This window comes from Xenopus laevis, chromosome 3L, assembly GCF_017654675.1.
Source record: "Xenopus laevis strain J_2021 chromosome 3L, Xenopus_laevis_v10.1, whole genome shotgun sequence".
In the NCBI taxonomy this organism is placed as follows: Eukaryota; Metazoa; Chordata; class Amphibia; order Anura; family Pipidae; genus Xenopus; species Xenopus laevis.
This window is the reverse complement of record NC_054375.1, coordinates 21894292-21919994: the sequence shown is the minus strand read 5'-3', so window position 1 is coordinate 21919994 and position 25703 is coordinate 21894292. Positions and strand designations below refer to the sequence as shown.

Genomic DNA, 25703 nt, shown 5'->3' with positions numbered 1-25703 from the left:
CATCCCTGAATTCCCTGAAGTGTGCACTCTCAATCTCTTCAAGAAAAGTAATGGGGGAATGTCATATTTGTTGCTAACACAAAAATCGTTCGCAATTTACTATATTGTGCATTGTATGTAATAAAACGTATTAATAATATAATAAGTTGTTACATTTGCTCCAAAAGTTTACACCACCTTCAAGCAGGTCTTAAAGATCCACAATGCGCAATTATGATTTGCAATGCAATAAAAGCAACATGCACATTTTTATTCACAAATTTGTTCTCTTTGTGTATTTTATTACATTTCCCCCCAAAAGTCTACCTTTTGGAGCATGGGAATATTAATCTAGTCCTGGCACCTATTGGACAATACCTTTAGCTTGTGCATTTTTCCCCTCCAATTTGTGCCTATATGTTAGCCACTCACCCACATTGTAAGCTCTACGGGCCAGGGACCTCCTTCCTACTGTTTCTCTTACCACATAAGACTTAGGGGGAAATTCACTAAAGGGTGAAGTGACTAACATTAGCGAAAAATTCTCCAGCATGATGTCATTTCGGGATTTACTCACGGGCGCAGGCGTAAATTCGCTAGAGAAGGAGATAGACTGTAGCGCTACTTTGCACTCTAACATTTTCGCCTGGTGAAGTGTGGCAATGTGAGCGAAGCCGTCGCTGGCTCTGTCTCCTTATATAAGCTCTGTGTACTTTGTGTATATTTATTATATTTATTATGTGATGTCCTCATTGTGTGTACTTTTATTTACAGTATATTGTACTTTATGCATTGTACGGTACTGTGGCTCCCTAACAGCGCTTTGCAAATAAAATTATACATACATACATATAACGGTTGGTCCCCTGTACCATGATCGCATTAGCCCAATTTTCCAGTATGTGGGTGGACCAAATTGGGCACTTTGTCAATTGAGTGGGTCTATGTGTAAGGTCAACGTAGAACTCCCAGCACCTGGTAGCAGCTGAGGAAAATCATTTTTTGGCCAGGGACTTACTAATTCCAAAGACAGCCCTGCTATACTGATTTTTTTTTTCTTTCACAAACTGGACATGCCAGTCTTAATTCTACTGCTGAGCTAGTATCAGTCCAGGCAGACAAACAACCCCATCCAAAATACCACACACTCATTTCTTCATTTATTTACTTTCTTAAGGGGCTCTGTGGATTGCTCTAGACCAGTGGTCCCCAACCAGTAGCTCGCGAGCAACATGTTGCTCCCCAACCCCTTGGATGTTGCTCTCAGTGGCCTCAAAGCAGGTGCTTATTTTTGAATTCCTGGCTTGGAAGCAAGTTTTGGTTGCATAAAAACCAGGTGCACTGCCAACCAGAACCTCCTGTAGGCTGCCAGTCCATATAGGGGCTACCAATAGCCAATCACAGCACTTATTTGGCACCACCCAGGAACATTTTTCATGCTTATGTTGCTCCCCAACACTTTTTACATCTGAATGTTGCTCACGAGTGAAAAAGGTTGGGGAACTCTGCTCTAGACTGAGTCCTTAGGATAGGAGGGGCGGCATGATGTGCTTAGGACAGCCTACCATTTAGAGAAAAAAAAGAGAATGAGAAAAGCAGATGTCCTAGTCCCACCCACCCCTATTAGTGCTCCCTGCAAACCTATTCTGTAACTTTCAGATTTCTCCAGACCATCTAGGAGCCTGAAGTTTTCTCCTCTGTGCCGAGGTACAGTATCGGCTATTATTTATTTCTCTTTAAAATACAAGCTAGCTTAGCTGCCTTGCTTTCTAACCTCTATACAGCAAACTTTATAAACTCCTTATGCTTTCATTTCTTCCACCACCCCAAAACTTTTAGTTAGAAATTCTTTGTGCAACTGATGCTTAACAGACCTGAAATGATCTATCTCATTTACCCTTTCCCAAGACTGTAAGGCAGATATTTAGCTATTAAAATATATAGATCATGTTATGGTACTAATGAAAAAGTTTTTTGATGTTATCACTTAACTCCAACTGGAATGCGAATCAGCCACTTAACATACTTGCAAACACTTATGGCTCTTTATTCTTTATGAAGATAGCTCTTTGGCCACTTAACACTGCCTCCAACTTCTTTATCCAGCATTTAGTTAACATTTTTAAACTGCCATCCAATTATGAAATATTTACTACATTTCCAGAATTACATTGTATCCCTAAATCTATCTATCTATCTATCTATCTATCTATCTATCTATCTATCTATCTATCTATCTATCTATCTATCTATCTATCTATCTCTCATCTATCTATCTCTCATCTATCTGTCTGTCTGTCTGTCTGTCTGTCACTCTATCTGTCTGACTGTCTATCTATCTATCTATCTGTCTGTCTGTCTGTCTGTCTGTCTGTCTGTCTGTCTATCTATCTATCTATCTATCGATCTATCTATCTTATCTATCTATCCACATATATCCATAAACAACAGATCAGTTATATAAAGATCAACCTAGAAATAATAATCTACTAGATCTCAACTTTTTAAAGACCAGATTTCAAATTCACTCAAGTAGAGATAATTAAGACATTATGTAGTCCTATAATCCCCATTCTCTGTGTTCCGCTGCCATTTTTCTAGATAATGCCATGACTTAATGAAATGACCCCTGAACTGAGTTGTCCTTCGAACATAGTATTGAATACAGGGACAGGGAAGCTGCTGGGCTCTGACATGTTCTTATCATAGGAATGCATATGGTAATATTCTTGACATGTTCTGGCAAGCGTTATAGTCCAGTGATAAATTCCTCTTTAGTTATTATTGGGTTTATTTGTTTTTTCTTCGCCCCCTCAAATGAATCAGGTGTTGGATCTAAAGTTTGAAACAAACCGATTAATTTGGTGCCTGGTTCCCATGAGAGACAGAAAACATTCAGACCTATGGCAATGTATTCCAAAAGATACTCATGGCTAATATTAATACCAGCCTTGGAATCTAGGTTGCTATTGATATGCATGGTAATCCAGCACAGCATAGCAGTTTGGGTTGATCCCAGTGTTGTCTTGTTAAGAGATTTACATGGGGTTTCTCCCTTCTCTCACCTATCTATGTAGCAAGGATTTAACAAGGCTAAACAATAATGATGAACATCAAATCTGGCCCCTTTGTATCATTTCCATGCCTATCTGTGAACTGCAGGGACTTACAGTCTACAAACTCAGCACCAAGTAGTTAGTAGATCGAATTGACAGTGCTCACCAGGTCCCTCTAGCAGAAAGGGGGGGTTAACACATCCATTGTTTGCCACATAAGCAGAAAATGGGGGATGGGTGGGATTGGAGAAAAGAAAGGAGGGGAAGGGGGGTTGATGTTATATGGGAGAGAGAGACAACTTTTCCAAATGACTATGTGAGCTCCGCTCCACCCTGCCTGGCTCCAACTGAGCATTACTCAGGCGCTCAGGAATGCCTGCTGTTATGGGAACAGTGTCAGGTGCCCCACTGCAACCTTCTATGAGTCTGGGCCTTCTTCATTCTTAACGAGAAAACAAATGTCACTCTTATCAACTTTCCAGTATACGTTTATTAAAAAGTTTCAATGGTTTTAAAGTTGTTTATCTCTTTCTGCAATGGCTCATGAAACAATGTTGCAGCAGTCCGTTCTCCTTGTAGATGGCTTCTGCTGCACTGTTTCAGGGGTCGTAACCAGCAATGCAGGGATTATAAATGCTGCTCTCAATAACAAATGATACTTGTCTTTAGAATTAACTTTAAAACCACATCAAATGTTAATGAATTAATGTTGAAAAGTGGTTTTGAATTAAATGTTCTTTTTTTCAGTAATGAATGGATGCATGAATTAATTAGCATAGTTTTTTCTGTTCTTTCTGTTCTTTCTTTCAGTGTTATCTTACCGTATATTTTTGTTTCAGTTTGTATCAATAAAAAAAAGGGAATGCTCCATCTCTAGCAACCCATAGCAACCAATCTGATGTTTGCAGCGAATGCTTCATGTTGGTATAGGCTGTTAGAACTGGAAGATAAATTGAACCTTTTATTTAAGGACAAGGCAAGGTTCAAAGACCAGATCAGCCAATGAGATAAAATCATTCATTTGTTGGTCCAGTCTTTGTTTGTTTGTCCACAGAAGCAATTGCATTTTACATTCATTGGCAGGATATAATTCCAGCTGTTCACTCTCCTCTGATAATGACTGTTACAAAGGTCAGTATTAGGAGTAAAGAGAACAAATGGTGTTATTTTAAGAAGTCACAAGGTGACGCTAGTAGCCAGAGTACAAAACAGTAGGTGACAACTGGCAAAGTATGTCAAAAGAGGCACCTCTAATCTAAATGAGACATTATCATAAACTCCCAAAAGAATTCTAAAATGAAAAGATTGCTTGCAATATATAGTATATGTTCAATGGTTTTAAAGTTATTCGTAAACTGCAACTGAAAGCAGGATATGCCCCTTTCTGCACTAAATGCCTAAATGCTGGACAAAATAATTTTCTTCTTTTAGTCTCTCTGAAGAATGCAATGCTCTGTGCCCTTTAACATTACAACAGGAGGCCAGAAGTAGCTTCCTATTTCATGCTGAATAGGAAGTAACTAGTGAGTAACTCTTTTATCAAGGCAGAAGGGGCAGTGATGGGTCATATAAAAGCTAAATATAATCACACACCTGACTAAACATTGACCAAGGAGTTAGGCATACAGAATCAGGCTGTGCAGGGAAGCACTTCCCTTTTATTATATACTATATTATATATAATGGACATTCCCAAAAAGTGTAAAAACCCTTCTTATGTCATGAACTATACCAATTTTCACCCTTTGAGTGCCGTGGTTGGCTCTTTTGATCCGTAGCTCGTATTGCCATGTAAATGATTACACAGACTTTACAGTGCAGGTCTTTATCAATTACTATTAATAAGTAATTAGTAATTACTATTAATTAATTACCCATTTATGCATATCTAAGTTGAAATGGACATTAACACATAGGAATGTGCAGGCTACATAACACGGTGATCTTTAAAACTATTGTGAAGTTGTTTAATTTGCCCAATTTTGCCAAATAATCTTGTTAACGGCTGTGACACACATGGGGGTTTGGGGTGATTTGCCCGTTACCTTTCTAACATGAAAAACCCAATAGTCAAAACAATGGGCTCCTATTGCACCGTATTGCTGTCTCTGTAGATTATGTGAACATTCCAGTCCTGGTGATTTTCACAACCCCCCCTCACCCAGAATGCATCCAGGTGCAGCTTAGGGTGAGATGTTGCTCATTTAGGTGTTTCAGTTTTTTTCCTATAGCCAGTAATACAAGTCAATGTATGTGTTTTCATAGTGGAGAAAAAAGTGGGTAATGTTCTGGAAACCACCATGTATAGGTTTGACCCAAGCTCCCTTGTATTAAGCACAATTCTGCAGGAACAGCCCCCTTGTTCATAGCCCGTACTAACAGCTGAGCCACAGCTGCAGGGTCCTGCGGAAATCACAATGTACTGATCTCAAACCCCAGATGGTTATAAATGCTGAACATCATTGTTTCATAATGTGAATCCCCTTAAAGGGGTCTTTCACCTTTGAATTAACTTTTAGTATGATGCATAGACTGATATTCTGAGACAATTTGCAATTGTTTTCATTATTTATTATTTGTGATTTTTGAGTTATTTAACTTTTTATTCAGCAGCTTTCCAGTTTGCAGTCTCAGCAATCTGTTTAATAAGGACCAAATTGCCCTGGTAACCTGATTTAAAAAAGACATTGGATTATGAATAAGAGAGGGCATGAATTGAAAGATGATTAATAAAAAGTAGCAATAACAGAAAAATGTTTAGCTTCAGGGTCTGGCAACACGGGCAGATTTGGGGAGATTAGTTGCCAGGCGAAAAATCTCCTCTTCTTCGCGGCGACTGATCTCCCCAATCTGACAGCTAAAATGTAAATTGCCTGGTGGCAGGCACATGGAGCGATTCACTTTCCAAAGTCGCCGTAATTGCCTCACGAGGAAACTTCGGGCGACTTCAGAAAATAAAGCACTCCAAGTGCCTGCCCCAAAGCGATTTACATTTTAGCCGGCGGAAGGCAGGGGGATGCAGATTGGGGAGATTAGTTGCCGCAAAGAAGAGGAGATTTGTCGACTGGCGACTAATCTCCCCGAGTCTGTCAGTATGGCCGGATCCTTACAGAGCATTTGTTTTTAGATGGGGTTAGTGACCCCCATTGGTTATAAATAATTACAGGTTATAAGAAAACCTACAAAGGTGTCCCTGCTAGGGAAAGTGCTACTTTATTTTCTACACTCACAACAATATCCTACCACAGCAATTTGACTGGTAGGCTATGACTCATTCTGTTTTCATTCAATTATAAACATAATATGAGACATAAGGAAGGGGATAGAAAACTTTTTTATGGACACAAATGAGTGCATTTGTACCACAGGGTAAAGTGGTCTTTGGTATGGCTATGTAAAAAAGGTGCACCAGGTCTAGTAACACAGTGACCAATAAGGTATTTATTTTAAAAGAGATAACTAGAAAAAAAATCTTCCTGCTGATTGGCTGCTAAAGCTTCCTATGCCAATGATGCACCTTTTATATCGTTACCTCAAGGAGCAGTACGCATATGGTCAATAGTATAAACTAATATTACACAAAATTATGCCTTTCTTGTATACAAATGTAAATGTTCTTGGCTGCATTTAGAAGTTTCGATAACACTGCTGAAGTCGGCTAAGGCCGAGTTACTCTTTCCCCTGTTAAACAGAAAGTCTATGGTTGACTTGTAGCTTGTTCTGTTGGTAGATCTTCCACCATTACACTTGCAATTATGAACTTCAATATAAGTGTCCGAAGTGAAGTATTTCCAGACATGAACTAGGCACAAGAAGAATTCTCTTTTCATGGACTTAGTTTACTCTTCGGAAATAAACTTGTATTTTCCCGTTCTGAGATCGGGAAGCGCTGGCGTTTGTTTGCTGCAGGACATCGTTTCTCTGCAGACCTGTCCAATAAAAACACAGCAAGTTCTGGAACTCTGCATCTGTTAGGACCATTCAGTGTTTTACTGGGGAGCTAGCAGTCTAGACAGCTATGAATGTGTCTGTAGATCTCAGGTACAGGACTGAGAGAATTTCTTCAGGGAATGATATCCATGGCAAAGATAAAGAGAAACGGTTGTCTGATGAAAGCTAGTCTACATGAATAGGTTATGTAATATGTGAGCCAGGGATTGGTTTTAGGCAGTTTTTTTTTATTATAAACAAGTGTATATACTTGCCCACCTTCGGCCTCGTGTTTTTATATGGTCATGAAACTTCTCGGTAACTTATAATATCCTTATAATTTACAAGAGGAGGTACTTTATTCACTATATAATACACAAGAGCCCATGCTTTCCTATATGATACACCTTGGTTTGTTCATGAAAATCCAGCCAGTGGTCTAGGAGTATGTATATGAATTACTCAATCTATGTACTCAACAGTTTTCAGAAATGCAATTTAATATTCACCAATCACATGGATAGATCAGTGCTTAATGCTACACGCAACACCTTTATATGTACATGCTGCATGTATAAAACAGAATCCTCATAAATATAACTGCTTGTACCTTCAAAATGTTTTCATGCTCTGATCTAAATTTAATTAAATAATCTTGTTTATTTGCTTGGCATGAAGGGAATGTTTTCTCCACGATGAGTGTTTACTGCAATTACTGGCAGTAAAGTCTGATTGACTGGGCTAGGAAGGTGGGGATGGTCTGCAGATACTGCCAGCCACGGCTGTAATTTTCCAGAGCAATCAAAGCCAAAAGAATTGAAGTGACTTGAGCACATCGAGGGGAAGACATGTCTGTACTAAAAGAGTTGAAAGCAAATCAGCTCATTGTACATGGACGAATGTTTTCCTGGGAACAGCAGATCCAGTCAAAATATACAGTCTGGAAAGAGATTCATGTGAATGATGTGAATGGACAGGAACCTTGGTTGGAGAGAGCAAGAGAGCAATTAAAGAAACATTGCAATAAAAGTGCAACTTTCTATTAAAGAGTATGCTAACAATCAAAAACTATATATGACATATATACTCTAGTAGAGCTTAAAGAACATTCAGCTTGTCTACTATCTAATTCCTTTCTGCTATGCCTTTTCCAAAAGACTACATTCTCCTCCTTCCATGGAAAAGACTGATATAAGGCAATAATAATAATAACAGATATAATATTTGTGTGCAAATAATTGCGAACAATGGAACTGTGTTTTATGCAAGCACACTTTGTGTTTGAAGTGGACACGTGTCCATCGATCTAAGAGGCAAATTTATTAATGGCAGAACCAAGGAAAGGCAAGCAAAAGTCTCAGGGTATATTGGAAAGTTATTTAGGATTATATTTAATCTTCGTTGCACAAAATTTTATATTTACATCCCCTTTGTAGATGCTAGTTAGCCATTAACCTAGTGTGTTTGTGCAGAGGCGATCCGGGGGCTACTGCCGCCTGAGGCAGCAACCCTGATGCCTCCCCCCCTCTCCCGCTCCGCGCTTAAAAGTTTAGCGTCAGAGTGTGTCAAAAGGGGCTGCATCGCTAGTGCTTTCTGCACTAAAGTTACAGGAGGCGGCTTTTTGCTGCCCCTTGTAACTGGCAGTTCACTGCCGCTTGAGGCAAGGTGCTCACCTTGCCTAATGGCAGGAAGGCCTGTGTGGGTGCCTTTTATGGGGAGATTTACTAATGTTTCAATGGTAAATTCTAATTTTCTAGTCGGTTTTGGTCAAAACTCAGAGATTTATCATCCCCCTACCCTGGAAGTAATTCGAATTTGATAGGACGCCACCTAAAACCTGCTGAGCTCCGCTTGAAGTCAATGGCAGATGTCCTCTGACCTATTTTAAGAAGTTTGTTTGTGAGAAAACTCGATTCGAATTGCTTTCAAATTGCGTTTGAATTCGATTTGAGCTTTCGGGTCGGTAACATTAGATAGAAATTTAGACATTTTTCATTATTAAGGTACCATTCAAGTACATTCCATTTTATTGAATAAAAAAACTCACATCAACTCTAAAATGATAAATAACCCCCTTAATGTGTTTTTTTTTAGATAGTTTTAATATGTGTATATATGTATCATTCTTGCAATCTTTTCCTTTTCTTGCGGTTTTGTGTTTTAATGTCTAAGAAAAGATTTTACTAATAATGTTTTTTTTTAGGTTTGACTTCAGAATGAGGGTCTGGGTCTTCTTCGTCTTGTGCCTGGCTGGCAAAGCACTAGCTGCCCCTGTGAGTATTCTGCTGGCTTCTATAGAGATATATTGTATGTGTGGGTCCTTAATAATAATATTTTTGATATATCCACCCAGCAACAGGATGCTTTGCCAGAAGAGGAAGAGGTGATAGAAGATGTTCCAGCAGAGGTATGACCGCAATCATCATCTCAAGTTGAACACTGGTTAATTAGACAGGGTTTACTGTCTTGAGTCTCTTGCTTGGCAAGAGGTTCTGTTTTGTCTGTATGGTAAATACAATTAATGACCTATTGATAACACATTAGGTATTATGTAGTTACATGGAATCAGATCTTTGCTTCCTTCCTGCATACTACAGTAGATCAGTATATTGATTGGTTGGGTTACTCAATCAACCAGTGCTATATACTATATGTGTTATATTTGACCATTATTGTGGGCATCTTTATTGTGACCATTCTTGCTGAATCAGTTAGTCATTAAAGCGCATGTAAAGTCTAAAATAGAATAAGGCTAGAAATGCTGTATTTTGTATACTAAATATAAACATGAACTTACTGCACCACAAGCCTAATCAAACAAATAATTTATGCTTGGGGTCACCATCTTGTAACTTTGTTATACATCTTTGCAAGACTAAGACTATGCACATGCTCAGTGTGGTCTGGGCTGCTTAGGGATTGTCATAAACAAAGCTGCTTGAGTTCTGCATGGCTGGGAAGTAAGGTGGGGGCTCCCCCTGCTGTTCATAAGTATGATTGTTTCCCTGCAGAGCAGTTAGGGACCGTCTGACAATTTCTATCCACAGCAGTAAATGAAGGAAGAATTTCACTGCATACAGTCAGGTTTCTTATAAAAACGGTACACATTTTTTAATTGGAAACATGTTTCTTTGTCATTAAAGAAAGTAAAAATGGGATTTTATTTTTTTGACTTTACATGCCCTTTAATATTAATAGCCCATCATAGACACTTAAATCTTTGCAACGTTCTTATATGCTCCCTCTTGTTCTTGTTATAGGAGACAGTGGGAACTAATCCCGTGCAGGTTGATGTTGGGGAGTTTGACGAAGCAATCAATGAGGAGGAGGAAGAAGAGCCATCTGAGAGTAAGAACAGTTTCTAACCAAATACTAAAATATCTTTAATTTATATTGCATATAAACGAACATTACTGTACAAAATTACTGTATGTAATAATGTAGGAAAGTGGTATTTACAAGGTCTGCAAGCACTTTTCTAAAGTGATGTCCCTTATTCTGTTGTCTGAGTACGATCCCTGAATATATTGCTTCTTATTTTTCACCTTCTCTGTGACCCTATGAGCACACTCCTAGTCAAATACAGAGTACTGAAAACTGAGTTATTCAGTTCCCCATTCTTCTGTTGTGCCTCTTAAGAATTTGCTTACGCCACACGTTAGCTGTAAACAGGAGATGGGTGCCCATGGTGAAAGAACTGGCATCATCTTGCCAGGCTTATGGTGTTAGATGGAAAGGCATAATCTCATGATTTAAAACAGGGAAAGACACCCACTGGAACACAAACAATAGACAATGGCTGATAAAGCAATATAAATTGTAGTTTGCAGCCTAGAACATCTAAGATTGTTTTAACGTTCTTTAAATTTCTTAATTTTTTCTCTTTTCTGATAGATCCGTGTCTGAACCATCATTGCAAACATGGCAAAGTTTGTGAAGTAGATGAAAGCAACACCCCATTGTGTGTGTGCCAAGACCCATCTACCTGTCCTACCAGTGTAGGAGAGTTTGAGAAGGTTAGTGCAAGACAGCATATGAGTTAACGGGAGTATGATACATATAACCTGTTGATCAGATTTTCCTTGGATATAACTATATTTAACTATACAGAAAAAAGACCAAGTATTTGTGCCAGATACCATTACATGATGGTGCCATACCAAAAGGAGTTATTTGGAAGAATAAGAATGCCTTAGAGCAGAACTCTTTAGCTGGAGACCCAAGTTATTTCAACGTAGCTGTCTTTGGAATTTGTATGGCCACCAGCTAAGCTAAAGGTTTCACTGATGCCTTTGTGTAATATTATAATTTTACAACCATATACTTGACTTACTGTTACAAGGCACTATCTATTCCTAAATTAAGCTGGCCATAGATGCAAAGATCTGACAGTGACAATCTTCCACTGAAAATCGTACAATCGGCAATACATGCAGAGAAATTATCAGCAGCCAACAGAAATCTTTTAACCTGTCCGATCGACCAAATGACCGATCTCCGCGGGAAGAAAAATGTTGGGACTCTCCACACACAGTCGGGAAAACGAACGAATCCTCGATTCATACGATCGGATCTTTGCATCTATGGCCAGCTTTAGGCTTCGAGCACACTGAGTGTTGGCTCTGCTGCCCTAAGCCTGTGGTTTTTTTGTTGGCTAAGAGAAGAGGATCCACTGCCTGCTACTATTGAGCTCACAGACTCCACTTGTGTGCAGGCAGTCGTAGCAGAGAGGAGCAGATGTTGGTCTGGAAAAACTAAAACAGGCCATTTTGGGCTGACCTCTGCTCCATTGCATCTGCCTGCAATCAAGAAGAAGCTGCATTTTGTCATGCAGATCTAAGGAGCTGGTGCATGAAGCAAATCTGTTTCTCTCAACCTGCAAAAAAAAAAGGCAAGCTGAGAGTTGCAGAGTCAATGCTGTGTGTGCCCTGGCCCTTAAACAGCCCTAGTCAGCCTGTATGGATGATGAAACAAACTTCAAGGAAAACAATATGTTTTATGGTTTCATAGCAGACACAGCTGCTGTTATATATACATTTCATCCCATCCATATCTCAGAACAGTGGATCTGTCACAACCAAGATCATCATCTGTACACCTGAATTGAACTCAGCCATCCAAAATAGCCAAGTTGCACAATCACAGCAAAACAGGATGAAGCTTGTAATACCTCTCTTCTCTTTTTATGACATCTTAGCAGACAAAGTGATATAAACTCTGTCATCAATATCAATTAACTTTTGGTAAAACATTGGCACTATATTGACTTGAGTGTCTCAAGGGTTTTTACTACAGCTGAGATCCTTGGTACAGTTAGATCAAGTTTGAATAAGCACAAAAAATAAAATAATTGTTAGATTTTGAGGGGGGGTATTCACATAGATGGAGCACAGAAACACTATTTCCAAAAGTCTTTTTATGAATCTGTATCTACCATCTGCATATCACATAGATTTGTGTAGGTCCTTCAGTCAGCCATTCTGGGAATCTGGTGTCAGGGTTATTGGGTTTGATGCTCTGGACTAAAGGTGGCCATACACGGGCAGATAAAGCTGCCGATATCGGTCGTTTGGACCGATTTGACAGCTTATCTGCCCGTGTATGGGGGCTTCCGACGGGTCTTCCCGATCGATATCTGGCCACGATATAGATCGGGAAGGTTGGATTTTTACCCGACCGACCCGTCGGAGCCGCTTGGCGCATCGTAATTCGGTCGTTCGGCCATACGGCCGAACGCTCGAATTACCCCCGATATAGCCACGCAGTTTAGTGGCATATCGGGGAAAGATCCACTCGTTTGGCGATGTCGCAAAATGAGCGGATCTTTAAGTCTATGGCCACCTTCACTATCCTTTCCGCCAGGGACACCCAATGGTGCATTCAGGAGTTTATTACCCAAGATAAGAGGTCTCCGTCACTTATATTAGCCTATATATACACATATTTAGCAATGCTTTTAATGTGTTCAAGGTGTGCTGTTTTTAAGTACTTCTTGCATGCTGTTCAATGGGGCACTGTACCTATATTTATATTAGGGCCAGATGTTGGGCACATGGTAAATGCAGGAATACATTGTATCTGTGCTTAAAGCATTAGGCCTCAAATGCAGGGCTCCCTAAACATATATTATAAGTCCTTTTAAATCCTCATCTGTATGCAGACTGTTAACATATACCTGTACTGTCTGGTCCCATGTTGTTGATCAGTGTAATTTGGCCATATTTGTGTGCTCACATGGGTTTCCCTACCATACTCCTACAGATCTGTGGCACAGACAACAAAACCTATGACTCTTCTTGCCACTTCTTTGCAACCAAATGCACCTTGGAAGGGACCAAGAAAGGCCACAAACTGCATCTGGATTATATTGGACCATGCAAATGTGAGTCACATATACAGTATCATATTGAGAGGATAATGTGTGTTCTTAATGCACCTTACTGATAATATTTCCAATTGTCAAAATACATCTCCATTGAAAATATACAAGCATCCTATTCTTATAACGTAGATTGATTTTTGTGATTTTTGCAAACTATAAACTAATCATGGTCCATCATGCATTTACATTTATTGGTGCTGATGACCTCTACAAAATCAAAAGTGTAGTCTATGCTAGCAGCCACTTTACATTCACTTGCCTTGCTTATAAGAAAAGCTAATTTTGTCATATGTTACATTTACGAAACATATAATTATCTGTGTTGTGCTAAAAATTAAAGAAGGCTACCAAAATGGGCTCCAAAACCATGGCTTTGTAATTGAACCTTTTGCTCAATGGCTGCCATATTTGTCGACTACATTATACATAATTGTCCAAAAGGTAGGAGTAACAGGAAAGCATCATCATTTCCTCATTGTATATTGTAACTTCCATTGTTAGCTTTTTTTTAAACAAGATAAGTGTCAGCAAATCTGCATCTAGTGCCAATGAACCTGTTGTGTCTGATATTATTAATGAATAGTAAGGGACAGTATACATATGTGAATTGCACTGATTACATTATTAAAAATGAAGTCTCACGTTTTACTTGGAAGTCCCTTAAATGTGATCATTCTCTAATATAGTAGAAAAAAACCAAACCATAAACTGACTGTACCCAGAAAACATAAATGTTATAATGAAGCTGATATCCCTGTTAGGCTTGACAATTTACCATGCAGCATTCAGATTTTCCACTGAAGTGAGTCAGCTGCCAATAGCACCTCAGGAGAAATAGACTGTTTTTCTGGTCTAAGCTTGTATACTTTTCCCATAGGGGATGTGTGATTTCCAGCTGGAGTTGGTGAGCCTTGGATATCCTGTTGGTGCAGCTCTCCCACTCTACAGAGAGGCTACCCTTGGGGGCTTCCACATATTTCACTTATACACAGATGTGTTGCTGCCTGCCCCTTCCCTTCTGTAAAAAGTTAGGCTGCCATGGGTCTGAAGGGCTGGTATTGTAATTCTTACACTAAGAATGTGTAACATGATATGGAACAGTGGAGAATCCTCTTGCAAACAAAGAAAGCTCTGTGAGGCATTCTATTACAAACGATTCCCCTGGGGATTCTGGGAAGCCTGATTGTGAAGCAATACATTGTTGTGTCTAAACAAAAACATTATAATCCGGTAGTTTTATGAGTTTTTATTCTAGCATTAACAATACACAATGGTGACATTTGAAAGGCCAGAATGTTGAGCAAAAAAAGATAAATAACTATGTACAACCCCCCCAGTTAATAATTGACTTAAAGAGATACCAGAAAGTAAACCTTTTTTCACATCTATCATAATATTGTCTTTGCATGCTATCTATAATTTTGCTATAAAAGTTTTACAGATGCTTTAACTTTACCTATCTCATCACCCATGTTCCTCTGTGAGGGGGCTGCCATATTTGAGCTTCAGCAGTCTGTTAGCATTAGAAACTCTAACTGACATGTTGAGAATGGACAATCAGGTGGGCAAAACAGTCAGGTCTAGGAACTTCAAGTAAAAATTACTTACAAAAGCAGCTCTATCAGTGAAAAATTATCAACATGAGCTATAGGTAACTTTTGATGTACATTAATATTTTGAATAATAATTTTTAGTATCAGTATCACTTTGAAGCACTTGCACAGCAGGCATATTCAGGCCGATTTCAACTCTGCTGATAACATTGGATCCGATTCTCTCTGACTGATTAAAAAGCGCAGAAAGAAAGAAATGCTTGAAATGCAGTGTGGGCACCTTTTATGGCCACCATCATATGAAACAACAGATTTTAGCATGATCCCATAAAATTGTTTATTTGGGGTGTAACATTTATGACCATATCATCCCAGTAGTCCTTTGGACAGATATAACATTTTTACTCATGGAACAATGAAATCTGTCAGTGGATGGGACAATCAGTTAATCATCATTAAACTAATTTTCACTGCACATGGTTGGGGGTTGAGAGGAAATCTGAGAATTTTTCAAAACGGGACATATTCGACTATCACTGTAGGGGGTGATTACGTGCTTCCAATACACTGCTGACTAATTCAGCAAGTGCTGTATTCAAGGGGGTGTCACAAGTCTCTGTGCTCCAAAATAGAGAATGTCCCCTTTAAGAATCAATCTCTGATAATCTAAGTGGGGGTCAGGGAGGGGAAAATATAAATCATTCTAAATATGGCTTCTCTATATTATTTATCATTTCAACTGGATGTAAAATACCTAGAACAGAACATCCATTAAATTTTCTTTATACTAGGGAAATTCATACTTACAGTAACATGCTAAAAATCTCCGAAAACAAATTACAACGAGGTCAAGTCTTCATGTTATTTCTGGAAGGCACCCTGGTACTCATACATTTGCTTATTTCTGGATTTTATAAGTTAATGGAACAAAGTATCTAATTTGCAATGAGGTAAATGTATTCCTCACCTCGGCGGGAAGTTGGAGCTCAGAGCTACCATTTAGATGATCCTTTCTGCTGCAAATATAACAGTGTGTGTTGTTATACTTACAGACATCGCTCCCTGCTTGGACAACGAGCTGAGTGAATTCCCCCTGCGTATGCGTGACTGGCTCAAGAATGTTCTGGTCAGTCTTTATGAGAGAGACGAGAACAACAACTTACTGAATGAGAAGCAGAAACTGAGGGTGAGTTAAAAAAGAAGGGAAAAGAAAGTATAAAGTGCCAACTTAAAGGGAACATAACCTACAGCTCCCAGCATTCTCCTACACATTATTCAGTTCAACTCAAATCAGCTACCAACGTTCCTCTGCAACTTGCAGTTGAATCCTGTCAACAATCTCATATAGGTCCCTAAATCACTTACCTTGGGGAAGTCTCTCTTTCATTAGGATAAGTATGTGAACTGAAACATGTTGTGTCTTTCTAATGTACCAGGTGAAGAAAATCCATGAGAATGAGAAGCGCTTGGAAGCTGGAGACCACACAGTGGAGCTGCTGGTACGTGACTTTGAGAAGAACTACAACATGTACATTTTTCCTGTACACTGGCAATTTGGTCAGCTGGATCAGCATCCCATTGATGGGTAGGTAAAACCTTTGATGTTAGAACTAAGTCAACTGTGTTTAATTAACCTAAGGAGCCATGATAATATTCCAGTTCTCACTTTAGGGGCTTTTGTCTTTTTTCAACTCAATTAACTATAAATAACCCTAAATAACCCCCATACAGGTACCTTTCCCACACTGAGTTGTCTCCCCTTCGCGCCCCATTGATCCCCATGGAGCACTGTACCACCCGCTTTTTCGATGAGTGCGACATTGATGACGATAAATACATTGCCTTAGAAGAATGGGCTAAGTGCTTTGGAATCAAGGAACGTAAGTACCAATATAGAAATAATTTTTGGTCTTGATTACTCCCATGACCCATCTAGGTCAACTGTGAGCATCACTCATGTACTATAAAGGATACTCCAGTACCCCAGTAACGTAACTAGCTTGGGGCGTGCCGTGCAACCCCCCTCTATATCGATTTCCTTACTCCTGCTCCCCCAGTCGTTCCGCCACTAATGTACCTGTTACTGTACCCCCTACTGTAACTTATAAAGATATTAGAAGACATCAGGTGTTGTGTGACCATATGAAGGCACAAGGCTGTAGGCTGAGATGTTTAGGGAACTCTGAGTTCAGCAAGAGTTTGGTCAGCACTCATACCTTCCAAATCGTTTCAATCTGATGCACATCCCACAGTTTCCACCTTAATCTTTACTTCTCGTCATGGACAGCGCCATTCACAGGAAAGTTTTCTTTAAAACGCCTTTATTTAGACATGGGCACCGACCCAGAAAAACACGACGTTTCAGACCGACATTGGTCTTTTATCAAGCCTTGATAAAAGACCAATGTCGGTCTGAAACATTGTGTTTTTTTGGTTCGGGGCCCATGTCTAAATAAAGGCGTTTTAAAGAAAACTTTCCTGTGAATGGTGCTGTCCATGACAAAAAATAGGGAACTCTGAGTATCGCTCATGTATTATAAGGGATCATTCAGCCCCACTGTAAATAAGTATATTAGAAGTCACTGAGGAGTTTGGTAATAAAGACACAAGCTGCAGACTTATTATGAAACTTATTATACATGAAGCTTTGCGTATCACACACATGTTTAATAAGGTAATACATTTGTTACTTCTAAATAATAAGGATATTTGAAGTCACTAAGGAGTTATGTAACCATTTAGAGGCACAAAGCAGGCAGGCTACAGGGAACTCTGTGTATCACTTGTGTATTATAAGATATAATGTACCCCTACTGTAAATCATAAGGATATTAAAAGTGACTGAAGGGTTCTGTGACCATATAAAGACACAGGGCGACAGGCTGAGTTATACAGGGAACTCTGTGTATCACTCATGTATTATAAGGAATGATGTACCCCCTACTGGAAATCATTATCACTTGAGCATTTGGCACTGTGGTCCGCCTGTTACCATTCCACATTCGTCCAGTTGCATGCTTTTCATTCATTAGTATTAAGATTTAAGTATTAAATTATAAGGATATTAGAAGTCGCTGCTGAGTTCTGTGGCTCTAGAAAAGTCTGAAGTGCTTACATATAAGTGTTATTAAAGTCTGAGATTACTTCAGATATCCTCATACTTGAAGACGATGAAAGTACAGGTATAGGATCTATCATCCAGAATGCTTGGCACCTGGGGTTTTCGGATAAGTGATCTTTCTTCAGCGAAAATACATTTAAACATTAAATACTGTTTGATAACAGTATAGATCCAAAAAGCTCAGTTACTGTCAAGTACAAGGTACTGTTCTATTATTACACAGAAAAACATTTTTAACATTTAGAGTTATTTGCTTTAAATGGAGTCTATGGGGCAGATTCACTAAAAGGCCAAGTGGCTAATACTAGCGACTTTTCACCAGCGTTGCCACCCGCAGGGACATTGCAAATTCACTAAAAGGTGCCAATTCGCTAGCGAACCGGACCGTTGCTAGCATTCATTCGAACTCTGTCGACTTTTCGCTCTGGCGAACGATTGTTACTCTGCAAATTCACTAAAGTGCAGATTTTACTAAACATTACCTCTTTCTCCAGAGTTGACTTTGCCACCTCAGACCAGAGGAAGTGCTAAAAAGAAGCTAGATCTTCCTCAATCTTCTGTCACTTACATATCCTGTGTGCCGAAAATGCATTAAAGTTCAAAAAACACTGGCGACTTTTCCTTTTTTTTAAGCGGGATTGGCTACAAAAGTCCTAACTTAGACTTTTTTTGGGTAACCGGTTTTCTCCACACATTTTATAACATATGGAACATTAATTTTACAGTGGGCTCATGTGTAGGGCATTATATTAAGTCTCTTGTCTTTTTTAAGGTTCCCTGTGCATGTGTAATAAAAAGTGGTAAGCATTTGCACCAACATTTACAATAAAGTCCTCCATACAACTTTAAATTTCCCACCCTATGCAAATTGACCTAAGCGCAAGACCGCTAGTGAATTTTTGGTAGGCACGAACGTTAGTGCATCTTCGCTATAAAATGCTCTAACAGCCGAAGTAACGCTAGCAAAAAGTCACCAGCATTTGAAACCTGGGATGAAACTGCATTTTAGTGAATTAGCATATTCGTAGCACATTTGCTCCTAGTGAAGTGGTGCGAGGGATGTGAAGCTGACGCTGTCGAAAATTTGCCCGTTAGTGAATCTGCCCCTATGGCAGATGGCCTTCCTGTAATTGGAGTTTTCTGGATAGTCGGTTTCCGATAATACTGTATATCCCTTACCTGTCCTGATAATTAGTGATGACATCACTAAGCACTGTTCATAAGGATAGATTTTTATGATGTATGCATATATTTCCTTTTTAACTCTTCGGATCCCTTCTTTCTTGCAGAGGACGTGGATAAGGATATGATCGTCTAAGCTACACCGATGGACTCCTGTCTGTGCAACTTTTATTTGTGTCATATTTTATTTTGTATCTCCTCTTTTCACCTTTTAGTTTGGAATATTTGTCTATTGGGGTTGGGCAGCAAAGGTGCTAACTTAGAAAATGTTGTTATGGTGCTAAAATGAACATGTAATGAAAGACAATAGCAAATGGAGGAGATCACAGCGTTGTCACCACTAGCTCTGAAATCCAGTCTGGCCAGTTAATGCTTATCTTTTCCTTTTCATAGACTGTCCAACGCCTAATGTCATCTTCATTCTAAATCAGAGATTTTCTTTCTTTTTTAAGCTATTCTTGTTATATCTTACGGAAAAAGAGTGTTAAAGCAGGACTTTAACCCCTTCATCTGCTGGAGGTCCCCTCCAAGTGCTGGAATAGCCCTCTAGCAATGAAGGGGTTAACCCCTAACTGGATGCAGGGAGTAGAAGTTTTAATAGTTTTTCAACAAGAAAGGTGGAGGAGGAGGGCTGTCATGGGAGATTTTAATTAAGGGAGGGGGGTCCGCCTGATCAATATTATCAAGCAGTTCTGCCATAATGTCTCTATATTTTATTTAGACAATTCAGCATAAGTTCCATAAATTACTGCACACCACTCCACTCAGAGAATAAACAATAAAAAAATGCCTCTTTTTGTTATGTTGCTGCGCTCTTGCTCTGTGTTACTTGCTTTCCAGTGTCATCATGTAGAGCAGTGATCCCCAACCAGTAGCTCGCGAGCAACATGTTGCTCTCCAACCTCTTGGATGTTGCTCCCAGTGGCCTCAAAGCAGGTGCTTGTTTTTGAATTCCAGGCTTGGAGCCAAGTTTTATTGCATTAAAACCAGGTGTACTGCCAAACAGAGCCTCAATGTAAGTTGACAATCCACATAGGGGCTACTAAATGACCAATCACAGCCCTTATTTGGAACTCCAGGAACATTTTTCATGCTAGTGTTGCTCCCCAACTCCTTTTACTTATGAATGTTGCTCACGGGTTGTAAAGGTTGGGGATCCCTGATGTAGAGAAATAAAATATTTCATAGGTGCTTTTTTTTCTTCAAAAAAAAAAAAAAGGCATCTCCCTCTACCTGCAAAGTAATTTGAGGACAATGTGGCTTTTATAAAAAAAACTGAAACAATAAAGTTTAGTAATTGTAAAAAAAAATATATATTAAAAATATTGACACAATCTTAAGCATTTGGGGGATTTACATGTATCAGTCCCATTCATAAAGGGCAGTGCTCTTGACTGGAATGGGTTGCTAAGTCCACCATGGCTAGAAGATAACTGAGTCACCTTAAAGGGGTGGTTCACCTTTCAGCTCCCTTTTAATAGGTTATAGAACGTCCTATTCCTAGCAATTTTGCAATTGGTCTTCATTGTTTATTTGTTATAGTTTTTGGATTGTTTTTCTTTCTCTTCTGCCTCTTTTTAAGTTTGAAATGCAACCAAAAAAAAACAATCTATGTAAAGCTACAATTTAATGGTTATAGTTATTTTTTATTATTTATCTTCATAATCATGCCTTCTTTTCATATTAAAATCTAGTATTCAAACAACACCCTAAAAAAATAACACCCTGGCAACCAGATAGTTGCTGAAATACCAGACAGGAGAAGTGCTGAACAAAAAATATCAATGACTACACCATATCAAGGGGCCGATTCACTAAGCTCGAGTGAAGGATTCGAATGAAAAAAATTCGAATTTCGAAGTATTTTTTGGGTACTTCGACCATCGAATTGGTTAAATCCGTTCGAATTCGAACGAAATCGAACAATTCGAATTAAAAATCGTTCGACTATTCGACCATTCGATAGTCGAAGTACTTTCCCTTTAAAAAAAAATTCGACCCCCTACTTCGGCAGCTAAAACCTACCGAAGTCAATGTTAGCCTATGGGGAAGGTCCCCATAGGCTTGCCTGTGATTTTTTGATCGAAGGATTTTCCTTCGACTCGTTCGATTCGAAGGATTTAATCGTTCGATCGAACGAAAAATCCTTTGATCGATCGATCGCAGGATTTGCGCAAAATCGTTCGACTTCGATATTCGAAGTCGAACGATTTTAGTTCACAGTCGAATATCGAGGGTTAATTAACCCTCGATATTCGACTCTTGATGAATCGGCCCCTAAAAGTTAATTTAATTGTGAACTACCCAGACATAAAAAAACTGTATGATAAAAGTCCTTTTCAAATGACACATACAATCCAAATTCTTTTTTTTATTAAAGCATTCATTTAAAAATCTCAGATGTCAATCAAATATTGCCTGCCCCTCCTCTATGCCTTAGGCATAGAGGTCGGGCAGGCAATTACTTTCACTTTCCATTCAGCACTTCCTAGATGTCACTGCTCTAGCCACATTCCCCCCCAGCTCTCTTCACCATTTAATTGTGTTAGTGCATGGGGTTGGACATCAGGTCCCCCATTCTGGTGCAAAAACAAGATTTTGAGATGATGCAAGGCTTGTCTTAATAACAGTGTCATCAAAATGACTCTTGCCTCCTTGCTATTATTATGAGTTTCCAGACCAAAGAAAACAAGATTAAAATAATTTATGTAGTGTAATTGAAGTTAATTTTGCTTGACCAATGCCATATAATAGGATTTGGAATACATTTCATATGTTCTGAGATTCCCCAATATATAGATTGATGTCTTTGAGACTGTTCACACTAGCAACTGCAGCAGCAGCCAGCAACCTGAAAGTTAAATCAGCAGACAGCAACTTTCTTGTAAAGTGTTCTAGTAATGTCCCCAAATGATTACAATTATTTTTTGTAACTATCTTTGTAACCATGCCTGTTAGTCACCTTTGCAGGGAAGCAAGGCCAGGGTATCAGAGGTAGACACTCAGGCAGACTCAACAGTGGGAATCTATAGGGACAGCATATATAGAGCAACCCTGTTATACAGGATGTCTCATGAGAGATTGTAACTGCTTTTGTAAACAATGAAAAAAATCTGTCTTGGTTTCCACATGCAATGCTAAGGCCTAGTGCAGGTATGTGGCATTCATTCGATTTAGAGGAGTGCAAAAGCCTGAAATGAATATGGCTATGAATTCTGTTTTTTATATACTGAACTTACTGTACTAACCCAGAGGGTCAGCGGCCCTATAGCAGTAATGATCCAGGCTTTCAAAGCTGTGCACAGCAGCTCCCCATCTTGGATCTTGTTAGGCATCTTTTGAGTGGTAGTGACACTGCACATTCTCAGTGTGCTCTGGGATTTTGAGAAAATACTGTATATTGCGAGTCAGTAACTCAGCAAAACCATTTTTTGTCAGTGAGTCAGTCCCTAAGCTCAGGTAAGTGACAGAGCATGTGCTGCCAATAAGCAGAAAAGAATATAAGAAGCTACTTGGCATATATAGTGGCTGTTGTGGCCTTGAAAGAAGCTCAAGACATAAGGTGCAGCTATGGGACCTGTTATCCAGAATGCTCAGACCTGGGGTTTTCCGAATAAGGGATCTTTCTGTAGTTTGGATCTTTATATCTTAAAGAAAAGCATCTAAACACTATATAAACCCAATGGGCTGGTTTTGCCTCCAATAAGGATTAAATATATCTTAGTTTGGATCAAGTACAAGGTATAGGTGTGGTACCTGTTATCCAGAATGCTTAGGACCTGAGGTTTTCTAGATATGGGATATTTCCGTAATTTGGATCTCCATACCTTGTCTACTAGAAAATCATGCAAATATTAAATAAAACCAATAGGCTGGTTTTGCCTCCAATAAGGATTAATTATATCTTAGTTTGCATCAAGTACAAGCTAAGCTACTGTTTTATTATTGCAGAGAAAAAGGAAATCATTTAAACAAATTTACATTTTTCTGGATAAAATGGAATCTATGGGAGACAGCCTTTCCATAATTTGGATCTTTCTGGATAATGGGTTTCCAGATAATGGATCATCCCATACCTGTACTGTTTTATTATTACAGAGAAAAATGAAGTCTATGGGAGATGGACATTCCATAATTTGGAGGTTTCCAGATAACTGATCCATACCTGTATAGCATGTCTATGCCAGTTGCATTCGCAGAAAATAGGCAACATTATTTTCTGTGATCATATTAGAGGTTAATTGAATCCTTATTATTAGAGTCCTAAATTGAATATAAATAACAGGAGGTGATAAATTCAAAGAAATTAAATTTTTAGAAACTATTTTAAAGGTGAAAACACAAAGCAATTACCGTAGTTGTATCAAACACCAGCTATGACTGAATATTCTGTATATTTACAAGTATGGTCGGTTTGTGACTGACCATGCCCTCTGTTACATCGCAAAATAATTTCATTGCCAAAAATTCCAAATATCATCTCTCCTTTTGCACAGGGGATTACAAGCGAATTATAACATCACTGAAGTATTTTGAGAAGGAGGCTTTGGATGACTGGATTTGATAGCAGAGCGTGTAATGCATATTTAGATGCTACAGAAAACTAAGTAAAGCACAAATAACTATGCTTTCAGCCCTTCAAATATCCATAAGAAAAATACAAAGTTTATATACCACTGAGATGAATAACAGGTGGTAGTTAAAATACAAAAAAGTTTCCTGTGGCTCTTTAGCAGAAGCAAATGCCTTGAATATCTTATAGATGTAGTTTAGGGATAAATTATATAAAATTACACATTGGGGGTTATTTATTAAAGTCTGAATGCTAATATAAAATCTGAATTTTTAGTGAAAAAGAAAAACTCAAAGTTTTTGAGATTTATTATACCCCGAGGCTGGAAAAAGCCAGAATCCAAAAATACTCCATCTTCATTCTGTCGAGGTCCTGTAGAAGTCAATGGCAAAGGTCCTATTTGGAATTTGAAGATATTATTGTCTGCTCCGGATTTTGGATGATAATCTGAGCATTTTGGGGTTTTCCACCAACTTCACAAAAAATCCGGACTATGTGAAAAAGCTGCGGTTTTCGACAGTCTGAAAAAGTAGCAGCGTTCGTGCGACAATCGAAAAGGTTGCCTTTTTTTCCCAATCTGATTTTTTTGTGTTATTTTATTGATAAATAAGGGCAAATCATGGATTCTAGTTTGGTCTGACTTTTTTTTATTTAGAAAAATTCTGATTTTGATATACAACCCCCATGGTTATGTGTCGGTCCTGTGGGAAAGTGAAGCTTAATGATTTTTAGCTTCAACGAAAAAGCCAACCGATCTGTATCAGTAAAAAATGTGGGTGCTGCAGAAGAGCCTCATATAAGTGCAGTTAAATTAAGATGCTGCTTTTCCTATTGAAAAATAATAAGGGACAGTAAGCACTGGCCTCTCTGCAGAACCTAATGCCAAAGCAAAGGACTGATCAGTCACTGGGAACCCTGAAAAAATGCACTCACTGTCCTACATCGAATGTGACCTTGTGAACGTTTTTATCAGATGTAGTGCCACCGGTATAGGATCCGTTATCTGGAAAACTCCAAATTGCGGGGAGGTTTTTAAAAAATTTCCTTTTGCTCAGTAATAACTTAACTGTACATTGTACTTCATCCGAACTAAGATATGACTGATCCGTATTGAAAGCAAAACAATCCTATTGGGATTATTTCACTATTAACCATTTTTAGCGGACATCCAAATTAAGAAAACTCCAAGTCCTGAGCATTCTGTATAACAGGTCCCATACCTGTATTTAATGAATAATATTTAATGCTAATCCCCTGTCCTAAACCAACTAACCAAATTCTTCCCTAAAACAAATAAGGGCACAATTGTTCAAGTTTTTCCAGAAACAGAAGCAGTGTGCATGCTCTGATGCTTATCTGAATACATTTCATTGACCTACAAAGTGCACTTCCACTGTCCAATCAAACACCGTGTTTATGCATGCAGCCCTATTACAAATATTTGTGAAATGCAGAGGAGATTCTGTGGGCTTGCTTCTAACTGATACACAAATGTGCAAATCCTTCCACATACACAACCTGTTATCCATCAGCTCCCTCGCAGCCCAAAAATTCCTCATGCAGTCTGACTTCCCATCAGCGGCTTAGCATTCCTTCCAGCTGAGTCCTCCCTGCTCTTGCCAACAGCCAACCACAGGGCAGATGTAATATATCTAACAGTAACATGTAATATATACAGATTCCCTTTCTTCTTTTACACGTTCATGCTGCTTTCTCCAGTCAGAATAGTGAAATATATGGGTAGATACCCACTCATCTGAGTAATCATTACCCTGTGTTTTTCTTGCTGTATGCCTTATATACATCTTTAAGAACCCGTAGCTCTTTAATAAAACCAGGGACTAGTGATGGTCGATTTTGCGCCGTTTCGCTTTGGGAAAAATTTGCAAAACGGCGCTGGCGCCTCCTTTTTTATTCCGGCGTCCTT

General features: G+C 38.8%; 1 protein-coding gene across 1 annotated transcript; it reads left to right on the top strand.

The window, feature by feature from the left end:
- Window positions 1–1636: 1636 nt before the first annotated feature.
- sparc.L (secreted protein, acidic, cysteine-rich (osteonectin) L homeolog) lies at window positions 1637–19990 on the top strand. Its single transcript, NM_001086283.1, is given in 10 exon segments — window positions 1637–1686; window positions 9169–9238; window positions 9319–9372; window positions 10226–10313; window positions 10860–10981; window positions 13227–13347; window positions 15953–16086; window positions 16337–16485; window positions 16632–16780; window positions 19311–19990. Coding segments are annotated over 9 exon segments (903 nt in total). The 5' UTR covers window positions 1637–1686; window positions 9169–9181; the 3' UTR covers window positions 19340–19990.
- Window positions 19991–25703: the final 5713 nt, after the last annotated feature.